The 20,270-nt window shown below is 43.0% G+C and overlaps 2 protein-coding genes and 1 long non-coding RNA gene across 8 annotated transcripts in view; 2 read left to right on the top strand and 1 right to left on the bottom strand.

Moving 5' to 3' along the window:
• The window catches only part of LOC146498537 (protein NLRC3-like), an 80,340-nt gene extending 68,526 nt beyond the window's left edge, over window positions 1–11,814 (top strand). For 5 of the 6 annotated variants that reach the window (XM_085139915.1, XM_085139916.1, XM_085139919.1 and 2 more), the window contains 3 exons: window positions 5,956–6,129; window positions 10,784–10,830; window positions 10,979–11,814. In XM_085139915.1, coding sequence (XP_084996041.1) covers window positions 5,956–6,129; window positions 10,784–10,830; window positions 10,979–11,505 — 748 coding nt within the window. In that variant the 3' untranslated portion in view covers window positions 11,506–11,814. The remainder of the gene's footprint in view (window positions 1–5,955; window positions 6,130–10,783; window positions 10,831–10,978) is intronic. The other variant, XM_085139922.1, reaches the window with a different exon arrangement.
• The window catches only part of LOC146498534 (protein NLRC3-like), a 64,951-nt gene that overhangs the window by 769 nt on the left and 43,912 nt on the right, over window positions 1–20,270 (top strand). The gene's annotated exons all lie outside the window — the stretch shown is intronic.
• LOC146498536 (uncharacterized) lies at window positions 15,551–18,902 on the bottom strand. The gene is made up of 2 exons (XR_014870562.1): window positions 16,918–18,902; window positions 15,551–16,867 (listed from the first exon to the last, which is right to left on the bottom strand). It is a non-coding gene; the product is annotated as an uncharacterized LOC146498536 (long non-coding RNA).

Genomic DNA, 20,270 nt, shown 5'->3' with positions numbered 1-20,270 from the left:
ATAATTCTGTAAATAGGGGTGATAGTGTGGTCTATGTGGGTTGTCTTCAGGTACTCTTCCTCCCACAGTCCAAGAACATGCATGCAAGGTTAACTGGAAATGTGTGATTGTCAGCATAAATTGTCTGTCTCTGTCTAGCTCTGTGTTTACCTGGCTACATCACCATGGTTACTGATGCTGAACCAATAACCTGGTCTGGATCAGGTTATGTTCAGAGTTTTTGTTTAAAATCAACTGAAGTGCCTCATTTTCACTGATTCTTTCATTTACAGAAAGCTTTAAGTGTGATATAGATTCAGTCATATCTGACTAATGTCAGTGAATGAGGCCCAGCTGTAAATTCACAGCAGTCACACTGTATATGTCTCATTGTCACTGGAGTTTAGGCTCCATGCATTCAGCTGGTGCTGCAGAAAAAGTAGAAATGTTTCTGTTTGGTTCTAATGCTGAGTCTCTTTTACAAAGATGGAACTGCAGCTAATCCTGCTCATGTAGCCAGTTAGTAAAAACTCAAGTCACCGTCAGACACAGCAGACATTTACTGATAATCTCACTGTATGTGGTCTTTTAGCGCCTCCTAGTTGTGAACATGTGGAGTGTTGTTAGTCTGGGTGACGAGTGTAACTGTTGAGTGGGAAAGACTGTGGTCGTGTCCAAATTCATGGGCTGCATCCTCCTGAGGACCCGGCCTTCGCGGTCTCCGTGGGCCGGGTCCTCAGAAGGTCAGGTAGGCCGGAAGTAAACGGCCATGGAATTGGACGGTCTAGCCTTCTGATTGGTGTCACCGCTGTCTCGGTGGAGTTTAATAAACTCTGCTGTCTGCTCCTTGCTATCTAAAATATAACAGGACTCTGGCGTAAATCGTTGACCATCTCACACTTCTGTTTAATCAGTTTTTTGTTTGATGTTTATTCAGTTGTGTAAAAACCAAGGAGGAACCAACCCGGGGGAAAAATAAAGTTTTATTTGATCTTATCTAATCTAATAACTTTAATCTCAGCCAAACCGATTTACTCACGAACAAATAAAACACAGAAAAAGCCAAACAATAGCATTTTTAGGTTGTCTAAGTGACTTATATATTACTTTTAACCTGATTAGCGAAACTGCGCGGTGATCTGAAAATGATGTGCAGGGAGTTGTGCCGTTCTCGGCGGCTTCAGTGACCCTGGAGCTCTTGGCTAGCTATCGAGCTGGTGGGTAACAGACGTCTCCGAAAACGTCGAAGCACTTTTGCAAATATGCGATATCTTGATAAACTGAGCAGATATTTGAAGTTTACACACTCACATTCTCGCCTGAAAATATGTTAAAAGTTTTGTGATTTTGTAATTTTAAATCTTAGTAGCGGTCGCCATTACCAGAAACTGGAGTTTGGCTGGGCTGCAATATGAATTCTGGGATAAGGTGGGCCACGAAGGACACACCCGACCCATCCTTCAAATTCGGGGAAAAGGAGGACGCGTTTGTCGGCTGCATTCGGAGGAGTCCACGAATTTGGACAGCCTTTGGTGCATCGCTGTGACATTATCGGTCTACAAATGTGTCCTCAGGAGGATGCAGCCCATAAATTTGGACACACCGAGCCTGCGTGCTGGTAGCACCTTAGCCACAGCTCGGGTGTGGAGGAGAAGCTGAAAAAGATTTTCTAGTTTGTAAGGAGGAAAAAAAATGAGAGGACTAAGTTAAAGAGAGGCTGGAGAGTAACAGAGAGCAGCAATGAATGCTGCTCACACAGTTTAGACAGTTTAGCATCAAATGTTCGAGTGAGTTAGCTCCCAGCTAACTAGCAGAGCAGCTAACTAGCAAACCAGCTAACTGCACCCACAAGCTGCGACTGCGTCTTTCTAACAAGAGCGTCAGACACGCAGACTGGTTTTCTTTGTAGATGATGATTTATTCTCACACTGATCCTTCATGATGATGCTGCCATCCACCCACTGCTCCTAGCAGTGTTGCCAACTCCTCAGTAAGGAAAATTGCTATTGGCTGTCCTAAAAGTTTTTGGAAGTTGCTAAAAGACGTCATCGCCTAATTTGGATAAATGGTCATGCTAATGTAATTGTAACGTACATAGTAGGAGAGAAAAATAACATTGTGGAAGCGACATAATGTGAGTAAAAAAATGTCCTTGAATGCATTTAAATAAAGAAATCAAAGTTCTGTCTGTAACTGTTACAACACTCTCACCACATTTGTTAACAATTCTCTCAACAAATGTGTTTTTCCTCGTTCTTTGTTATCCAGCTGAGACTTTGGGTTTAAATGTGTCATAAACAGGAGAAAGCAGTGCAGGTTCAATGTAATCAAAACTCAGACTGAGTTCAAAATCATCACCTGTCCCAGATATCACATCAGCACCAGAACCATGATGTGTTTACTCACATTTAAAAATGTGGAGGTCAGTGTGAATGGACTGTTGTCATTGGTCCGAATGTGCCTCTATAAACATGTGCTCTTCATTATTGATGTTTTTCTAATGAACAGAAAATGAGACTTAATAAAATCCTTCTGACTGTTGTTGGAGCAGGTTGGGTCCTGGGTTTGAGTCCCCCACTGCACCACAGGGGCTTCTAGCTTTGTTTCACAGTGTGTAGAACAACAAATAAAACCAAATCACAAAAAGCTTCAAGTCAAAAACGCATCAAACTTTGAGGGTTTTTCCCAAGGATGAGGAAGCAGACTCGGCCACAAACAGCTGGATATATGAATGGTTACCACAGCAACCACAGCAGTGTGCGCTCAGTATATTTAGTTGTATAAAGGTGTTTGTGGTGTGTTGCAGCTGAAACAGCCTCATGTATGTTGACACAGGGAGAAAATAGTGTGAGAACACTGTTCACAGCAGTCACAGCTCGCTGCCTTCAACAGTCTCTTCCTTCCTTGTTTGGATGTCACTGATATCATCTTCTGCTCTCACACTGACCACCTGTTGAAGCTAACATGCTAACATGGAAGCCGCAGGTATGCCACCTGTGGCAGCTGAGGTCACGTGATCTGAGTGTTTGAACCACGTGTTGGAGCAGCGTTTCCAAACATCTGCACTTCAGAAGCTCCAAAGTGTGGAAACGTCACTGTGGAGCGTCTCATCCCTATCTAAGAGATTTTCTTGCCTCTGCAAAGCTAAGCTTGCAAACAGCACCATAGTTTGTCAATCCCAACCAATCAGAGCGCTACTTATGTCACGTCACATGACTCGTGTGTTTACCTCTTTGATTAGCACCCAAAGAACTAAAGAAAGGCTAAAAGGACGTTCAGCCAATCAAATCCCTCCTAGGAACAGGAAGTCTAGAGAGGAAATGGAGCAGAGAAGGAGAATCACCAGTTTAAATGTCTGAGTTTTAAACTGGTGACCCTCTAAAGAGGCTTTTATTGACTCTGTTTTCTTTACAGCTTTTTTCACCATTTAAACTGTTTAATATCAGATTTAGAAATAACTTTTGGACAGTTGTTGTACATTTCCACTAAAATGTGACACAAATAATGACTTTCTGACTTTACTTTGGACTAATCTAACGACTCAGCCTGGCTATGTTGGACTTGGTGTGGAAGCAGCTCCCAGTTTGAGTTCAGGAGACACACACTCTCTACTTTGAAGATCAGCTTCAAACTTTCCTTTTTGATAAAGCTTATAGTTCGAGCTGGATCAGGTGACCCTGAACCATCCCTTAGTGATGCTGCTATAGGCTCAGGCTGTTGATGATGCTCTGCTTTCTTCTCCCCTCTTTTCACTCCTGATGCTTTTATATGTCACGACTGTCGTTAACCTTTGTGTCTCTCTGAGCTCATCTCTTCTCTTTCCCCTCACCCTGCAACCAGTCATGGTAGATTTTTTTGAAGCTGAGCTTTCATACATGATGAATTGCTCTCTTCAGTTGGTTGTCTTCCCTGCTGCCTTTAAAACGGCGGTGGTGAGGCCCCTTCTGAAGAAGAGCAATTTGGATTGTAATGATTTTAATACAGACCTGTATCCAACTCACCATTTTTAAGTAAAATTTTAGAAAAACTTGTTTTTACTCAGATTAATGACTCTCTGAATGATAGACAGATCCTGGAGATATTCCAGTCTGGATTTAGGGTGAACCACAGCACAGAGACTGCTCTCCTAAAGGTTTTAAATGATCTTAGATGTAACTGGGACTCCCAAAAGCTCTCAGTCCTGGTGCTGCTGGATCTAAGCGCAGCCTTTGATACAGTAGACCACGCTATTCTTTTAAACAGACTGAAACACATGGTGGGCCTCTCTGGTGCTGTACACAACTGGTTCACTTCCTGTCTCTCAGACAGAACTTTTATGGTGAGTATGGATACATGCTCCTCTAAGATCCATAGAATGACATGTGGTGTGCCCCAAGGGTCGGTTTTAGGCCCTGTACTTTTAAATTTGAATATGCTCCCTCTAGGCGGTGTCATCAGGAGGCATGGAGTGAACTTCCACTGTTACGCTGGCGACACTCAGCTGTACATCTCTGTGTCTCCTGATGACACCAGACCAATGGATGCCCTTTTTAACTGTATTTTAGATATAAGATCTTGGATGGCAGAAAACTTTTTACAGCTTAACCAGGACAAAACTGAAGTTTTAATCGTCGGTCCTGAGGCTCATAGAGAGAAACTCTTGTCTAAATTACAGGCATCTTCACTATGTCCTTCACTACAAGTGAAAAACCTGGGTGTTGTTTTTGACTCTGAGCTTGGTTTTATCCCACATATTAAACATGTAACCAAAATTGGATTTTATCATCTAAAGAATATAGCCAGAGTCCGCCCTATTCTCTCTCGGGCCAACACGCAGATGTTGATGCATGCTTTTATTACCAGTCGCATTGATTACTGCCCTGCTCTCTGGTCTCCCCAAAAAGAATATTTCACCTTTACAACTTTTACAAAACTCTGCAGCTCGTGTGCTGACGAAGACCAGAGGGCGGGCCCACATTACACCGGTTTTAGAATCGCTGCATTGGCTCCCCGTGTGTTTCAGGATCGATTTTAAAGTTCTTTTATTGGTTTTTAAATGTCTTAATGGTCTTGGGCCTTCTTATCTCTCAGATCTGCTTTTACCATATGAACCCTCGTGGACCCTGAGGTCCTCTGGTACTGGCCTTTTGACTGTCCCTAAAGTCAGGACACATGCTCACGGAGAGGCAGCTTTTCAGTGGTATGGTCCTCGTCTGTGGAACAGCCTGCCGGAGGAGCTCAGGGCCGCAGAGAACATACATGTTTTTAAGAACAGGCTCAAGACCACCTTTTTAATTTAGCTTTTACTTAACGTTTATTTATTTTATGCTTATTTATTCTATCCTGTTATTCTATTTATATTATTAATTTAGGTTTTACCTAATATTTATTGATTTTATTCTTATTCATTTTTTATCTTCTTACTCTATTTATATTTATACTGTATCCCATTCTTATTTATTTTATTTATTTTATTCTGTATATACTCTTATTAGGTCATATCTCCAGTGTTTCCTTGGAGGGGGCTCTCTGCACCGGGGTTGTGATCGACCGTGGCTGCTGGGGCTCTGTGGGTCTTCTCAACCTGGCTGGGGGGCTTCTTTGCCTCCCTCCTGCTGTGTGCCCAGCCTGGAGGCTGTAAAGCACTTTGTGCTACATCTTTGTATGAAAAGTGCTTTATAAATAAAGATTGATTGATTGATAAATGCTCCTCCTGGAGCTTGTTTTCACTGGGAGGATCTTTGTGTCAAAGGGAGTTCTTCCTTCCCACCATCACCAAGTGCTGCTCACAGTGGATTGTCTGGTTTTTGGGGCTTTCTCTCTAATATTGGAGGCTGTTACCTTACTCTGTTAAACAGCTTCAGACGATTGTTGTTGTCTGTTGGGAATTGTCACTTTTAAATAAAGTTACATTGAATGGATGTAAATGGATAGATGTGATTGTGACAAACAGAAAATGATCTTTAAAAGATTGATTGTTGTTTTGTGTGTCTGCAGTCTGTCAGGCTGTCTGATCACAGAGGAAGGCTGTACTTCTCTGGCCTCAGCTCTGAGCTCCAACCCCTCCCATCTGAGAGAGCTGGACCTGAGCTACAATCATCCAGGTGACTCAGGAATGAAGCTCCTGTCGTCTGGACTGAAGGATCCAGGCTGGAGACTGGACACTCTCAGGTATGGAGAGAATATCTGATAGAGGAGGATGAGCTGGAAACATTTCTTGTGTCCTTCACTCACTTCCTGTTTGTTTCCTGCAGATGAGACATGAACAATCACACATGCAGGAATATTTTCAGGGACAGACACACTAGTCTTGCTGGATAGTACGTAGGGGGTCTCCAAGGAGTCTGTTTGCAGGAACATTAATGATAACTGATGAGTCATGTTGAGAGTTTCATTAAAAGTAGACCTACAGTTAGGTCCATAAATATTTGGACAGAGACAACATTTTGTAACTTTAAATACACTTTATTAGGTCACCGGTTTACCTGAGATTGTGGTCACTGTGTACCTAATAAATTGTCAGCCATGTGTATGTTTCCCATGCTGTATGTCCACAGTCACAGTGACAGTCAGTGACACTGACAGAAGGATGAAACAAGGCTGTGAATCATTTCAGTCTTTGTGTGTGATAAAGAGGCAGACAGGATCAGCTAACATCACCATCATTTTCCTGTATGAATCGCTGTTACAATGAAAAATGTCACTTTCATATATCATATAGGAGACACACACATTGATATACACTAAATATTTATTTAATTTCTCTTTTTTTGTGTTGCCAATTTATGCACCTGCTTGATTTAGTTTAAACAGTTATTGCACACTTTCTGTAAATCCAGTGAACTGCATTTCACTTCTCAAATATCACTGTGTGTGTCTCCTATATGATATATTTAACTGACAATTTTTATTGTGACAACCAACGATTTGTACAGGAAAATAATTACTTTTCACAATGTTGCCCAGAATTTTCATCCCACTGTATTAGTATGTTTTGTCATTAGTATAATATGAAATAAATTCTACTTGTGTCAAGTCGGGTGCCAATATTTGCTGTGTAGTAGAACAGAGACATTTGTCATTATAAATGTTTATTTGAAAAAATATATAAATTCAGTAACAAAAACATTAAACATAAATATATGAAATGTAACTATTTACAGAGAGACAGGAATAAAAAGGACCCAGCTTGGAGTGGAAGAGCCTCAGGGAGAAGGAGGAGAAAAATAAGAACATTGTTTCTGCCCTGGAGAGCTGCTGCCTCATCAGAAAACTGCGGATCATTAGGGTCCAATGTTTCCAAATTTAACACAGCTGTGCTGTTTTCAAAAGCTAATTTATAAATTTGAAATTTCACGAATTCTCGTGTCTGAGGCGGCATGCTCTCCAGAGCAGGAACAAGGCAGAGGAGGAAATGTTCTGTTGGAGACGGGCGTGGCCTCTTTAGGGACTCCAGGATGGCCAGCTCCACCGTCCTGGGACCCGTCCCTCGCCCGCCTTCGAGCTGTCCTCCTCTGTGGGCCTGTAAAACACAGCACAAAACAACACAAAGTAATGAGAAGGCTGCTACTAGATTTTCATTTTCAAAATTGAAAAAAACAGGATATAAACAGATTGGTTGTAGATATTTAGTAAAGGTGATCACAAGGGAATCCAAGCAAGTAAAAAGCTGTCAGTGCTTGATGTTCATACCTGTGGGTGCAGCAGCAGGAGCTGAGCGACCAGGGACTGGGGAGCCAGGAGAAGAGACAGGGGATGCTCTGCTGCATGATTACTTGACTCTATCAAGACAATATTAAATGTTAACAGGTTGAAGACAATAGTCATAGAGAATATTATATTATTATATACTTATATACTTATTATATACAGTGGTCTCTCATTTATTGCAGCACATGAACAGTAGTCACAGTTCTCACAAGTTGATTCTCAAAGTGCAAACCTTTGTCGATTTTAAAACGTAAAAGTATTATGCCGCGCTTTTTCTCCGTCTGCGGCGCCACTTTTGTGCGCCTTTTTTGCTCCCGGTGCAGGTGTCTTTTTCCGAATGAGGGTCGTAGTTATGAGAGTTTTTGTGCTGTTTTTTTCTATTGGACGTGATGGTTATCAAAACCAAACATGATAAGTTTGGCAAGCGCAGGAGACACGACACGGAGGAGATTTGTCATTTGGGCTGCAGAATGCAATGCGCATCATTGAAAGCTGTACGGTGCAATAAAAAAAATCAGTGAAAAGGCGAGGCAGTGACGGATGAACAGCGGGACTACTGTATACTGTTTATTAATAAACAAAATATATTCCTGTATGACAACACACATAAATTAATTGCCTACATTAACTCATTGTAAACATACCTTCTGACTGACACTCCCCTGCTGCCTCTCCGGGCTGTCCCTGGTCCTCGGGGGAGAAGTTCTCCACGGTCCACCATATTGCCACTTGTCTCCCGCGGGGTGAGGAAGGGGTCCAGAAACCTCATGACCGCGAAGAACTTCCATCTTCTCCCCGATCCTGCTGCACACCCACTCCTCTTCTCCTTCTCTGTCTTCTTCTCCTTATTATAAGTGTCCCTGAGGCTCTTCCACTTTCTCCTGCAGATGTCCTCTGAATAAACGCATTAACTTGTTAGCGGAAAGGTATTTGTACATCAGTGGGAAAATAGCGGGACAGTAGGCGGGCTTGCTAGCTTTTGCGCGGGTTCATCGGGTCAGTCTGAAAATTAAAAAGAAGGAGGAATGAACTTACCAGGTTGCCCGATCTCCTCACTTATGTGTCTCCAAGCTAGGTCCTTTTTATTCCTGTCTCGGTAGAAGTAGCAGCTAGCATCATATAGCTCTGGGTGATTAGCCACGGCACTGATGAGCTTTTCCTCCATACTGAATGAAGAATCAAGGGCTTTGGCTGGATCTGCCCCTTTGACCAAGGTCAGAGCCACGTCACCAGGCTCCTGATTGGTTGTCGCGCCGCGATTTGACGCTGGAGTTCAGATTTTTCCAACTTCAGCGGTAGACGCGAAGCGCGTGTGTGCACAAAATGCAACACAAAAACTCAAGCGCGTGGTTTTTTTCGCGAGTCAAACGCGCCAGAAGCGCTACACTGACGCGCATTTCACGCGTTTTGGCGTTTTCGCAACGCAAATCTGCTTCCGAACTCACGCGGGACCTGCAATCGCGTGTCATCGCGTGTCACCCCCATTGACTTTACATGTAAACCTGACGCTCGCGTCCATCACGTTCGGTGTGAACACACCGTAAGGTTACGTCCACACGTACCCGGGTATTTTTGAAAACGCGTTTCTATGCGTTTGCACCTTTTGTCCACACGTAAACGGCGTTTTTGGTCACTGAAAACAGAGATTTTTAAAAACTCCGGCCAGGGTGGATATTTTTGAAAACTCAGTTTACGTGTGGGCGAGAAAAACGGAGAAAACGCAGCATCAAAGGTGTGCGCATTTATGACGTCACACTGTGCGCCACGTTATTGTTTCGGTGAAATGAATTTCTACAATACTGTTACTGTTAATTGTCTCTGCAGTGTTTAAATGCTTACATACACACACAGTTACTGTCCCTCACACACATACGACTCGGTTCTGCTTCTATGCCCCATCCTTGTTTACTTTTTCCCACCGAGGCTTCTAGACTTCTGATTGGCCAACATTTCTACACGGTTAGGAATATAGCGCCACCTGTTGCTTTGGCATGTTCCTAGCAGCTTTTTCCTTCATTTCTACGTTTACGTGTGGACGGGATTATTTTTTAAAATGAAAACGGAAAATCTCAGTTTTCAAAAATACCCGTGTACGTGTGGACGTAGCCTTAGTAGTCTGTAAAGACTCTGTGTGCCTTCCAGAGTGCTCCGGCATGCACACACACCTTAAGGTCATGAGAGAGGTCGTACCTTCTCTTACTGATTTATGGTTTAGGAGGACACCTACTCTGTATCTGGTTAAGTATAAGAGCCCTTTGTTAGGGGGACCGCTGGACTCTTAGCACCAGCTTTGGGGTCACAGGGTCACATCTGGAACACACACACACACACACACACACACACACACACACACACATACCTACACTATGCACAGACTGGTACTCTTTGTTCATACCTGTGTAAGACGTCATATGTTAATGAACTTATGCATATTCATGTAACCTCAATAAAGAGCAGTGTTACGAGGGAGCAGACGAGAGCGACTGAGGTCAAGTGAAGGAACGGCGCTGTCACAGTTCTCTCCCTCATGAATTGTCTGGTTCCAGCGGTGGGTCTGTGCTAGACGACCCATCACCAGCTTTTTCCAGCTTTTTCCACTGGTTACCAGTACGTCGTAGAATCCACTTCCAGATCTTGTTGTTTGTCTTTAAATCTCTGAGTGATTGGCTCCATCTTATCTCTCTTTAACAAAATAATCCAAGTCGAGCCCTCAGGTCTGCAGATAAGTAGCTTCTGACCAGAACTAGACGTAAAAACAGAGGTGAGCTTTATCGATCGCTGCAGCCAAACTCTGGAACAGTCGCCCTTCACATCAGGTCGTCACCAACACTCGACATTTTTAAAGCCCGGTTGGAAACACATTTGTACTCTGTAGCTTTCAATTCTGACGAGTCTTTATAGTAATTACTGTGTATGTTTCCTATTTTCTCTCTACTCTGTGCAGCACTTTGGCTCAACCTGTTTTTAAATGTGCAGATAAATAAATGTAGATTTCTTTGAATAAAACAGTGGAGCCGAGCTTTGAGCTCAGTGTGTAACAGTGTGTGTATGAGAGCCATGTAATGTCCATGTGTGCATGCTGACTGTGCTGCTCTGACCCCCCTCCTCCTTTCAGGGTGGAGCCTGCTGGAGTCCGATGGTTGAGACCAGGTCTGAGGAAGTGTAAGTGTGTTTTTAATGGGATTCATGAAAACAAAGCAGCACACATTCAACCATCTTCATCATGTCAGGAGTCATCATCAAAGTGTCAATCAATGAACAGATGATGGATCAATAACTGCAGCTGGATTGTGTTTGTTCTCTCCATCAGATTCCTGTCAACTCACAATCGACACAAACACAGTGCACACAAACCTCCAACTGTCTGACAACAACAGGAAGGTGACACTTGTGAAGGAGGTTCAGTCATATCCTGATCATCCAGACAGATTTGATTACTGGGAACAGCTGCTGTGTAGAAATGGTCTGACTGGTCGCTGTTACTGGGAGGTCGAGTGGAGAGGAAACGTTCGTATATCAGTGAGTTACAGAAGCATCAGAAGGAAAGGAGACAGTTATGACTGTTTGTTTGGATTCAATGATCAGTCCTGGAGTCTGTACTGCTATGATGATGGTCCTCAGTCTGTCTGGCACAATGACAGACAAACACTCATCTCCTCCTCTGTCTCTAACAGAGCAGCAGTGTATGTGGACTGTCCTGCTGGCACTCTGTCCTTCTACAGAGTCTCCTCTGACACTCTGATCCACCTCCACACCTTCAACACCACATTCACTCAAACTCTTTATCCTGGGTTTAGGTTAGACTGGTCTCCTGGTTCCTCAGTGTCCCTGTGCTGAGTGGGATGTAAAGAGTGTCTCCTGTTACAGAAACACTCTGACTGTTGAACAGATAGTTCAGTCTGTACATGTCTGTCTCTTTCACTCACAAACACGTTTTCAGATTCATGGATTCAATCAGTTGATGTTTGAAACTCTTCTAAATGATTCCTTGTAAACTTCTTCCTCTTCAGTCACAAACAAACAGGAAGTGATGTCACATGTGTTCCTGTCCACACAGCAGAATGAGTCTATTGCTGACAGTGATGTACAAACAGAGTGAGCATTTCTGAGGCCCAAAATAAACTGAGTAGTTCACTGAATGAACAATGGACTGTGAGCTCAGTTCCTTCATCATTAGTATGGATTATATATGTATATGTATTATATTAGTATCATATATATCAGGTGCTGCTGCTGCTGGTTTCAGTCATTGTGCAAATGTGCTGTTTGTAAGGTTGTAAAGCTGCAGTCAGCTGAGACTGAAGAAGTCACCTGATCAGTGAGCAAACGTTTCTGAAAACGTCCAGATGAACAGAATCAACCTTTTGGGATCAGCCAGCAATGCAGCATCATTGTTGTTCAGGTTCAGAGGTTTGCAGGAATGAACTGATGACCAGAAACAGCTGCAAAGTCCAATAAAATACCAGCTGGAGTTCAGCTGCATTTGAAGAAGTCAAAGAAAAGTAAGGATGGCAAAGGGCGATGTTTTCTTCCAAAGAACTGAAAACATGGTCGACGCCTCATTAGAAGAATAATCTGGACATTTGTGAGGAACTCTAACCAAGAAAGCAACACAAGAAAGCAACGTCAAACAGATCCAACAGACAGTTTCCATGACTGGAAGTGTTGAGTGTAAAAGTGCTGCATTGCATTATTGCATCCTCTCACCACAGGAGGTGCTGTTGGCACCACTGATTGCTGATCAGCTGTTCTCTGATGATCTGATTGATACTGTGAATAACGGGACTCACTGAACGCTGTGACACAGTGAAGATTACAGAGTTTAACTTCAACATCTGACTGACGTCACACAGACAGAAGGATGAACCAGTGAGGCACAGAACACAGTTACTGGAGATACTGGATCAGCTCCATGTGAACCTCTGATGGAGAAGCTGCTGAGCCAGAGAAACATCAGGACATGACAGGCAGCTGCACTTATCTAACAACATGTAGCAGAGCTGATCTATGTTAGAGGATCTATCACAGCAGCTGAAGCCAAAGTCCAACACTGGATAGCAGCTGAGCCTGTGCTGAGTGTAGTGTTACAGGAAAAGGGCAGAAACACTGACACTGGTAGCTCACAGTGATGCTGACTGGGGCACAGAGCTGAATGATGCAGCATCAGGACACTGTTTCAGTCTGACTGACAGAGAAACCTGTAGCTGTATCTACATGTGAGGCAGAGGCTACACAAGCAGCTTTCTATGTTTCACAGTGACTGAGATCTTCAGTGGGGGTGGACATGCTCCTGTACAGACCTCTGAGGAGAACCAAGGTGCAGTCAAAGAGTCCAGTCTGTCCTCACAGATGTGAACATGTGGTTTCATCAGGTCTGCTGTCAGCTAGCAGGCTCACATCAGAATCACTGATCCTGGAAAACACAGTCTGTGTGACATCATTGGAGTCACACAAACCACCTGCAACTCAACACCTCAAAGACTAAGGAACTGGTTGTGGACTTTGGGAGGTCCAGAGCAGGTCCACTGCCGGTTCAGATAGAGGGGGAGGAGGTGGAGGTGGTCAACAAGTACAAGTACCTCGGGCTATGGGTGGACAATAAACTGGACTGGTCATGCAACACAGAGCACCTGTACAAAAAAGCCCAAAGCCGACTGTACTTCCTCAGGAGGCTGAGGTCTTTTAACATCTGCAGGAAGCTCCTGAGGATGTTTTACCAGTCGGTGGTTGCTGGAGTACTTTTCTATGCTGTGGTGTGCTGGGGGAGCAGCACAGCAAAGAAGGACTCATCCAGGCTGGAGAAACTGATCAGGAAGGCTGGCTCTGTGGTCGGCATGAAGCTGGACACTCTGGTGTCAGTGGCAGAGAAAAGGACACTAAAGAAACTGCTGGACATTATGGACAATGCTGGGCATCCTCTGCACACGGCCATAAACAACCAGAGGAGTCTGTTCAGTGACAGGTTGCTTCTCCCAAAGACAAGAACCAACAGACTTAAAAACTCCTTTGTCCCACACGCCATCAAACTGTTTAACTCCTCTCTGGAGGGGAGAGGGAGGGGAAACAGGAGGACAAAGGAGGGGGGAACAACTAAGCTGTAGTGCCTCTTCTCTTCACTGTGCAATTACCTTTTGTGCAATACTTTTTGTTAATAATCAGCAGTGCAATAGACTTCATACTTGAAATGTGCAATTCACTTGTATTTTTTATTTTTATTTTTATTTTTATTCCTATTTATTCTATTTATCCCCTTTGTATATTTTATCTATATATGTCTTTGTATTTATATATGTGTGTATATATATATATATATATATATATATATATATATATATATAATATTCTTAACTCTGTAACTTCTGTCGGTGCTGTGCTTTTTTGGAAAAACAAATTTCCCAGAGGAACCTACCCGAGGGATTAATAAAGTTTTTATCTATCTATCATCAGTCAGGTGATCGTCCCAGATCTGAATGGTTTCTGTCTCTACTGAGGAAGTCAGAGAATATCACTGAGGTGTGGATCAGGTCTGAGTGAGCTGTGGAGGGACAGCTTTAAACAGTCCACAGGTCTCACGTCCTGCTCAGTCTGGTAGCAGATACCTCGTATTGTTCCAGATGTGCTGACATCACCAGCAGCAGCAGCACAGCTGTGTGATACCATGGATCTCAGTTATTGATCCAACACACAGTAAATACAAAGATCAGGATTTCTGAGAGGAATCATTATGAGTCTGAACACATGATCACTGAATGTTAGTCTCCACAATAATAAGCTAACACAACCAAACACAGCTTTCAGCTCTTATTTTGAAACTGGCTTATTTAGAGAGCTGTGATGTGAGCGTGCCTGGCTCTGAGGCACTTGGGTCAGCCTCTGTTGTTTAGAAGTGTTACAGACTGTGAATGACACAGACCTGTCAGTTTTCATGTTTGTCTGTAACACAGCTCAGGGGCTCCATGCTGAACGCATCCATCCAGTGTTATTGATCCAGTACTGATACCAGCATTGGGATCAATACTACAATACACAATCACATGTGTCCACGTGATGCAGTTTGAAGAGCAATAAGATGTCTCTGTATGAGGAGGCGGGGTCACAGGAGGTTCACAGAAACTCTGCAGCAGCATCATCAGCTCACATGGAAACTTTGATGATTCACTTCTGTGGTGTTTTTACAGAAACACGTCACAAAATTAGCTCCACCTGTTTTGTGTGTGAGCTTTGAGTTTCTTGTCTTCATTCTGGATTCTTGTGTTGCTGTTTTTACACACAGCAGATATTTCCTGGTTGCTTCGTTGATGACCACATGAAGCTTTCTGAAGCTTGGATTGAAAACGCTTCATTGCTCAAAGCTTTCCAACACAGGCCTCTGTGCTGCCATCTGGTGGACAAACATATGAAGTGCAGCGTGAAGCTACAAATTAAACTGCTTCAGCTACGTTTATATATAACATACTATAACCTATATAACTATATGTATAGTGTATTATGTAGGTTTTAGAGCTGGGGGTAGAATTGCTGATGGCCTGGTTGTTATTTATGTTCCCCATGGTTCACCAGCTCTCACATAACATCAGCACCAATGATCCACGTCCTTATAAACCTCTGAATCAGGTCCTGAAGCTGTGACGTCCTGAGTGAAGACCTCACTGATCACATGACTCTGGTCACCTGGACTCAGTGTTTCTGAAGCAGTGTGCTGGGTTTTTAAAAATCCGTGGCTGCTGCCTGATGTTGGGCCCACAGAGGAAGACGACTCACTCGCTCTTCTTCACTTCCTCCTTAAACATGTGGAAGGAGAGCAAAGTGCTGCCAGACTCTTATTTCTGACAGGAACAGAAGAAACCACAGCAAACTGTTCCAGTTCTTCATCTTCATCACAATCTATTTATTTCTGATGGTGTCTTCAGTCTGAGGGTTTGAAGTTTCCATGTCTGTGTGATGTGTGGTGTGAAGGCTGCTGGTTAAACTGGGACTCACTGTTTAAAGCACTGAGTGCTCATAGAGAGATGCTCCATGAGTCCCAGTACAGACTACAAACATGGTGGAAACTTAGCTTTGATATCCACACACTTTCGTTTCATGCACATTTGTACCTTTCAATTGTGTCTGTTTGTGCGTCATGCAAATAAACCTTTGAAAAGAATGAAATGATATCATATATTTCTTATTGGCCTACATTTGTTCAAAATGCCAAATTATATACACAAAGTCATAGAAATCACCACCCCTGTTCATCATGATTTTAATATTCTGTTGTTCCATAACAATAAAATACGTCTTGGACAAATATGACACATCAATATTTCATCAGTGTTGTCACATCACATCCTGTAAGCAGAGTCTGTCTGTGTCTTTTCTCTGGAAATGAATATTTCCAGCCTATATAGGCGATCCATCAACATGGAGAGTTGGTAGTTATATACAGTCTGTATAAGTGTGGTTAATCTAATGAACATTTGTAAGGAGATGGCAGTTACTGTGAATTCACAGCAGTTACACAGTGATTAGTAATAAACAGCCAGTGAGAGTGAGTGGATTTAAGAAAGTCAGTGACTCAGGTGTGTCGATTGGTTTGTCATCTTTTGTTGAGTCTGGAGGAGACGTAGAAATCTTTTGTTTTAAATCTTAGTCATAAAGATTCCTGTTGTAAAACAAGCACTTTGTGTGAGAAATGCAAGAAGTACATCTGCAGAAAGAACACAGTTACATTCTGTCCATCATGTGGACAAAAATGAAAATGTTGAACATTGAAAAACTGAGAACGTTGGGCAAGTTCAAAAGAAATGTGTTTGTAAGAACGAAAAACCAAAATGTTCCTACAATAGTTATGGAAAGTCTAACTGTTGTATGTCTGTGTTCTACATGTTGATCTGATGGAAAATAAAGTTGCTGTTGTTTTATTGCAGTTTCTTGACAATTCTGAGTGGATTTAGACAGTACGGGTCAAAATGACCTGCAACAAAATCAATGTCACTTTTTTGTTTTTCAACATAATACAAGCGTTAATTTCCAAAACTTGCTTATGATCTTCAATTTGTAGAAGATCCACTATCACACAGCAGCTGGAGCAGTCTCCAATGGAGGTCAGTCCACTGCTGCCACCTGTGGCCAAATCCCACAGCCTACTACTAGATTAACTTGTGACACATCTGCACCTGCTGCTATGATCACATTGAGTAGAGGCTGAGTGGCTGCACTTACCCCTGGTACATCCACATCTACCCACATGTTGACAGATGCAATGACAGCAATGTGGATTGTCAACACTAAAAACAATCAGTAAGCAAAGACAACAGGGATCAATTTTTTCTGTTTATTTAGCACCCACAACATTTGTAGTCGCCTTCTGCACAGGGGAAGTCCACACACACTGTGTGGTACCACTTCCCACAGAAGGTCCATTCAATCTGCAGGAAAAATGAGATTGTCAGAGTCATTCATCTGAAGTCAGGCTCTTGAGTAAAGCAACTAAACATGTTACAGTGTGCAGATACTGCATATTTCTGTGCAACAGTCTTATCTGTGTATCACTTGATGTTTCCATGCGTCCTTTAGGTGCATGGTGAACAAGGGAGGTGATTATTATGACTTTGTGTGTATAATTTGGCATTTTGAACAAATGTAGGCTGATGGTACATATATGATATCATTTCATTCATGTCAAAGGTTTATTTGCATGACGCACAAACAGAGACAATTGAAAGGTACAAATGTGCATGAAACGAATTCAAACGTGCTGCAGATGTGTGTCACATGTTGATCTGGCTTTAGGCTGTGGCACTTGGCCAGAGGTGGCGCTGGTTGACTCGAGTCCATGTTAGTGCACAAAGTAAACTGCTCGCTTTAGTTGTGAAGCAAAAATGCTGAAACCGGAGAAATAAACCGTGCGAGGGGAACGATAACGACGACAAGAGTCTCCCGATCGTTTACTCTTGCTGTCCTGTGAACAACATCGGCGTGGTGTTAATTGTTTGCTGTTTTCGCGATCGCGTCACGCATGAGGATATCACCAGGTAAACTTTTTTAAACATTTTGTTGTTCAACAGCATCAAGACTGACGGAGTGTGTTTGAGATAACCTCACAAGTGTCACAGGTGACACATTTGGCATTTTTTTGCTGGTTTGTCGGTAGCAGCTCCTGGAACGCAAGACTGCCACACATCTGTTCGACCAACGCCAGTTGATCTAAACGCCAGTAGATCTGGAACACCTGCGTGGTTTCCATCCCGGAAGAGAAATTCCTCTCCTGTTTCAGATAAGGACCATTCGCCCACGTGTGGCTGTACTGTGGGATTATGGGACTGTGGGATTATGGGACTGTGGGATTATGGGACTGTGGGAGGGTAATTTTAGCATATGGAAAACATTTTTTTAGCTTTGTTTTAATAGTGTATAGTTATTTCTGCCGGCAGGGTTTTTAGCGCATTGAGACTCTTTTTATTGTATACGGGGGATTTTAACTTGTATTTGTGATTCTGGCTGTGTGTGTTTTTATGGAAATAAATGGTGTGTGTTCAAAGCCAGCTTAGTTTCTGTGCACTGAGCGCTGACCCGCTCACTCCCCTTCCTCTTGTATGTGAACGGACTTGGAGGTGCAGATTTAGGTCCACCAGTCTTAGCGGCTACAGAGTCCCTTCTCAGTTTAATGATCTTCATTGTTGCCTGGCTGGTTGGTAATGCAGCGTTCAGCCTTTAAAACAAATCTACATGAAGCTGTTAGTTTGCTCGTATCCATGTTGGTGCATCAGTAACTACAGCAGAGGCTGTCGCTTCTCACCCAGGGCCAACATGACGAGCAGACAGAGCATGTAAACAGACAGCAGGTGGCAGTCTTTCACTGGAGACCAACCTATGATCACCAAGGGCTGATAAAAATCTGTCTTTTCACATAATAATAATCCCATACATAGCTTATTGTCTCCACATCAGTAGCATTATTGTCAGTGCTTCACCTTGATGGAGGCGTCCTCGGCTACCGTTCACCTGTCCCTCCAACCTTCCTCCAGGTGATCTGATGTCTAATTGGCTGACTGGAGCAGATTAAGCTAAGACCAGGAATAGGACTGCACACACACACACACACACACACACACACACACACACACACACACACACACACACACACACGTCTGCATGTGGCTTTCTGTTAGACAGTAAGCTCAGTGTAGCATTACAAACATAAAGCCATCAAGAAGGAAACGCTCTCCTCTCATCTTCCTCACGTTATTAATTCTGTTCAGGGCGCGCGTGAAAGGGCGCGTGTGAAAGGGGGCGTGTGAAAGGGGGCGTGTGAACGGGCGCGTGTGAACGGGCGCGTGTGAACGGGCGCCTCAGCCGGCTCCATAGCTAAACTCCAACGTTACAAGTTCTTGGAAAAAGTAACACTGTGGTGGAAATATTTCTGTGGAGATGAAATGAGTCACGTGGAGAAACAAATCTGTTCCTGATGTCTGGCAAACAAGCGCGTCCAACAAAGAAACGTCCGTCCTCAGTGTCTTCATTAGGACACTTTTGCTTATTGACACCCATGCTTGTTTCTTTTGGGCAAAGGTGCGGGACGGACTTGAAGACCTTGTTCGTACCAGTTTGGACACACCTGCGGCGCCGGTTTAGCGCAGCTGGATGAGCAGCAGTCCCTGTGTCCCTCTCTCACTTTCCTGTCAGTTTTCACTGCATCTGTCTAATAAAGACAAAAATACATTTAAGAAAAGAACAGAAAGTTTGGACACACCTTCTCATTTTATGGTTTTTCATATTTACATCGTAGAAGACATCACAATGTGGAGTTAAACAAAAAAGTCTGAAAACATGTTTTATATGTGAGATTCTTCAAAGCTTTGCTCTCCCAGTCTCACCTTGTCCCAGCACAGAAACAGAGACACGTGGGAAAAGTGACATCTCATTACATGAGTTTGTGTGAGGCTAGTCCAACAATGATGCAGTCTAATGGTGTGGAGATCTTCCAGTCAGTGGTGACAGGCCCAGCTCTGACAGCACAGTGTGACAGCACCGTGTAGCATATGGAGCCCTTTAGAGATCAATGCATGTAAACTGTAAGGCGACCCCCGTATCTGTAGCCATTCTAAATATTTCTGTTTAACAAGCAAACACTTGATTAGAAAACTAAGTGATGCAAGTGCAGACTTAGCTAGCGGCCTGTGAAAGTCACAGTTCAGTCAGGCAGCTCAGACATTTGGCACTCAGGACTTTGGCTTTACAGCTTTGGGTGATGGGAACAAACCACAGTGCAGTCCTCCATCCAACCTAACCCAGCTCTCATCATAGCACAACGTGTGGAAGAGGGAGGCCACTCAGACAGGAGAGAAATGCCATCAGCATAGATGACTTTGTGGTGTTACTTTTGTAATGTTCACACAAATACAAATAAGCAAACGGTGCATTTTGTAGCAGCCTTGAAATATAGAAATATATATAAATATAAATAATATATATAAATATAAATAAATATAAATATAAATATAAATATAAATATATATAAATATAAATATAAATATAAATATAAATACAGTTTATATTACTGGGAAAGGGGATTTCTGTTTAAATCCAGCTACAGCAGGCTTTGGCAGCACGGCCGGTGA

This window comes from Neolamprologus multifasciatus, chromosome 18 (assembly GCF_963576455.1).
Source record: "Neolamprologus multifasciatus chromosome 18, fNeoMul1.2, whole genome shotgun sequence".
NCBI classification, from domain to species: Eukaryota; Metazoa; Chordata; class Actinopteri; order Cichliformes; family Cichlidae; genus Neolamprologus; species Neolamprologus multifasciatus.
Note: the sequence above shows the minus strand (reverse complement) of the source record. Positions and strands in the feature narration are given on the sequence as shown.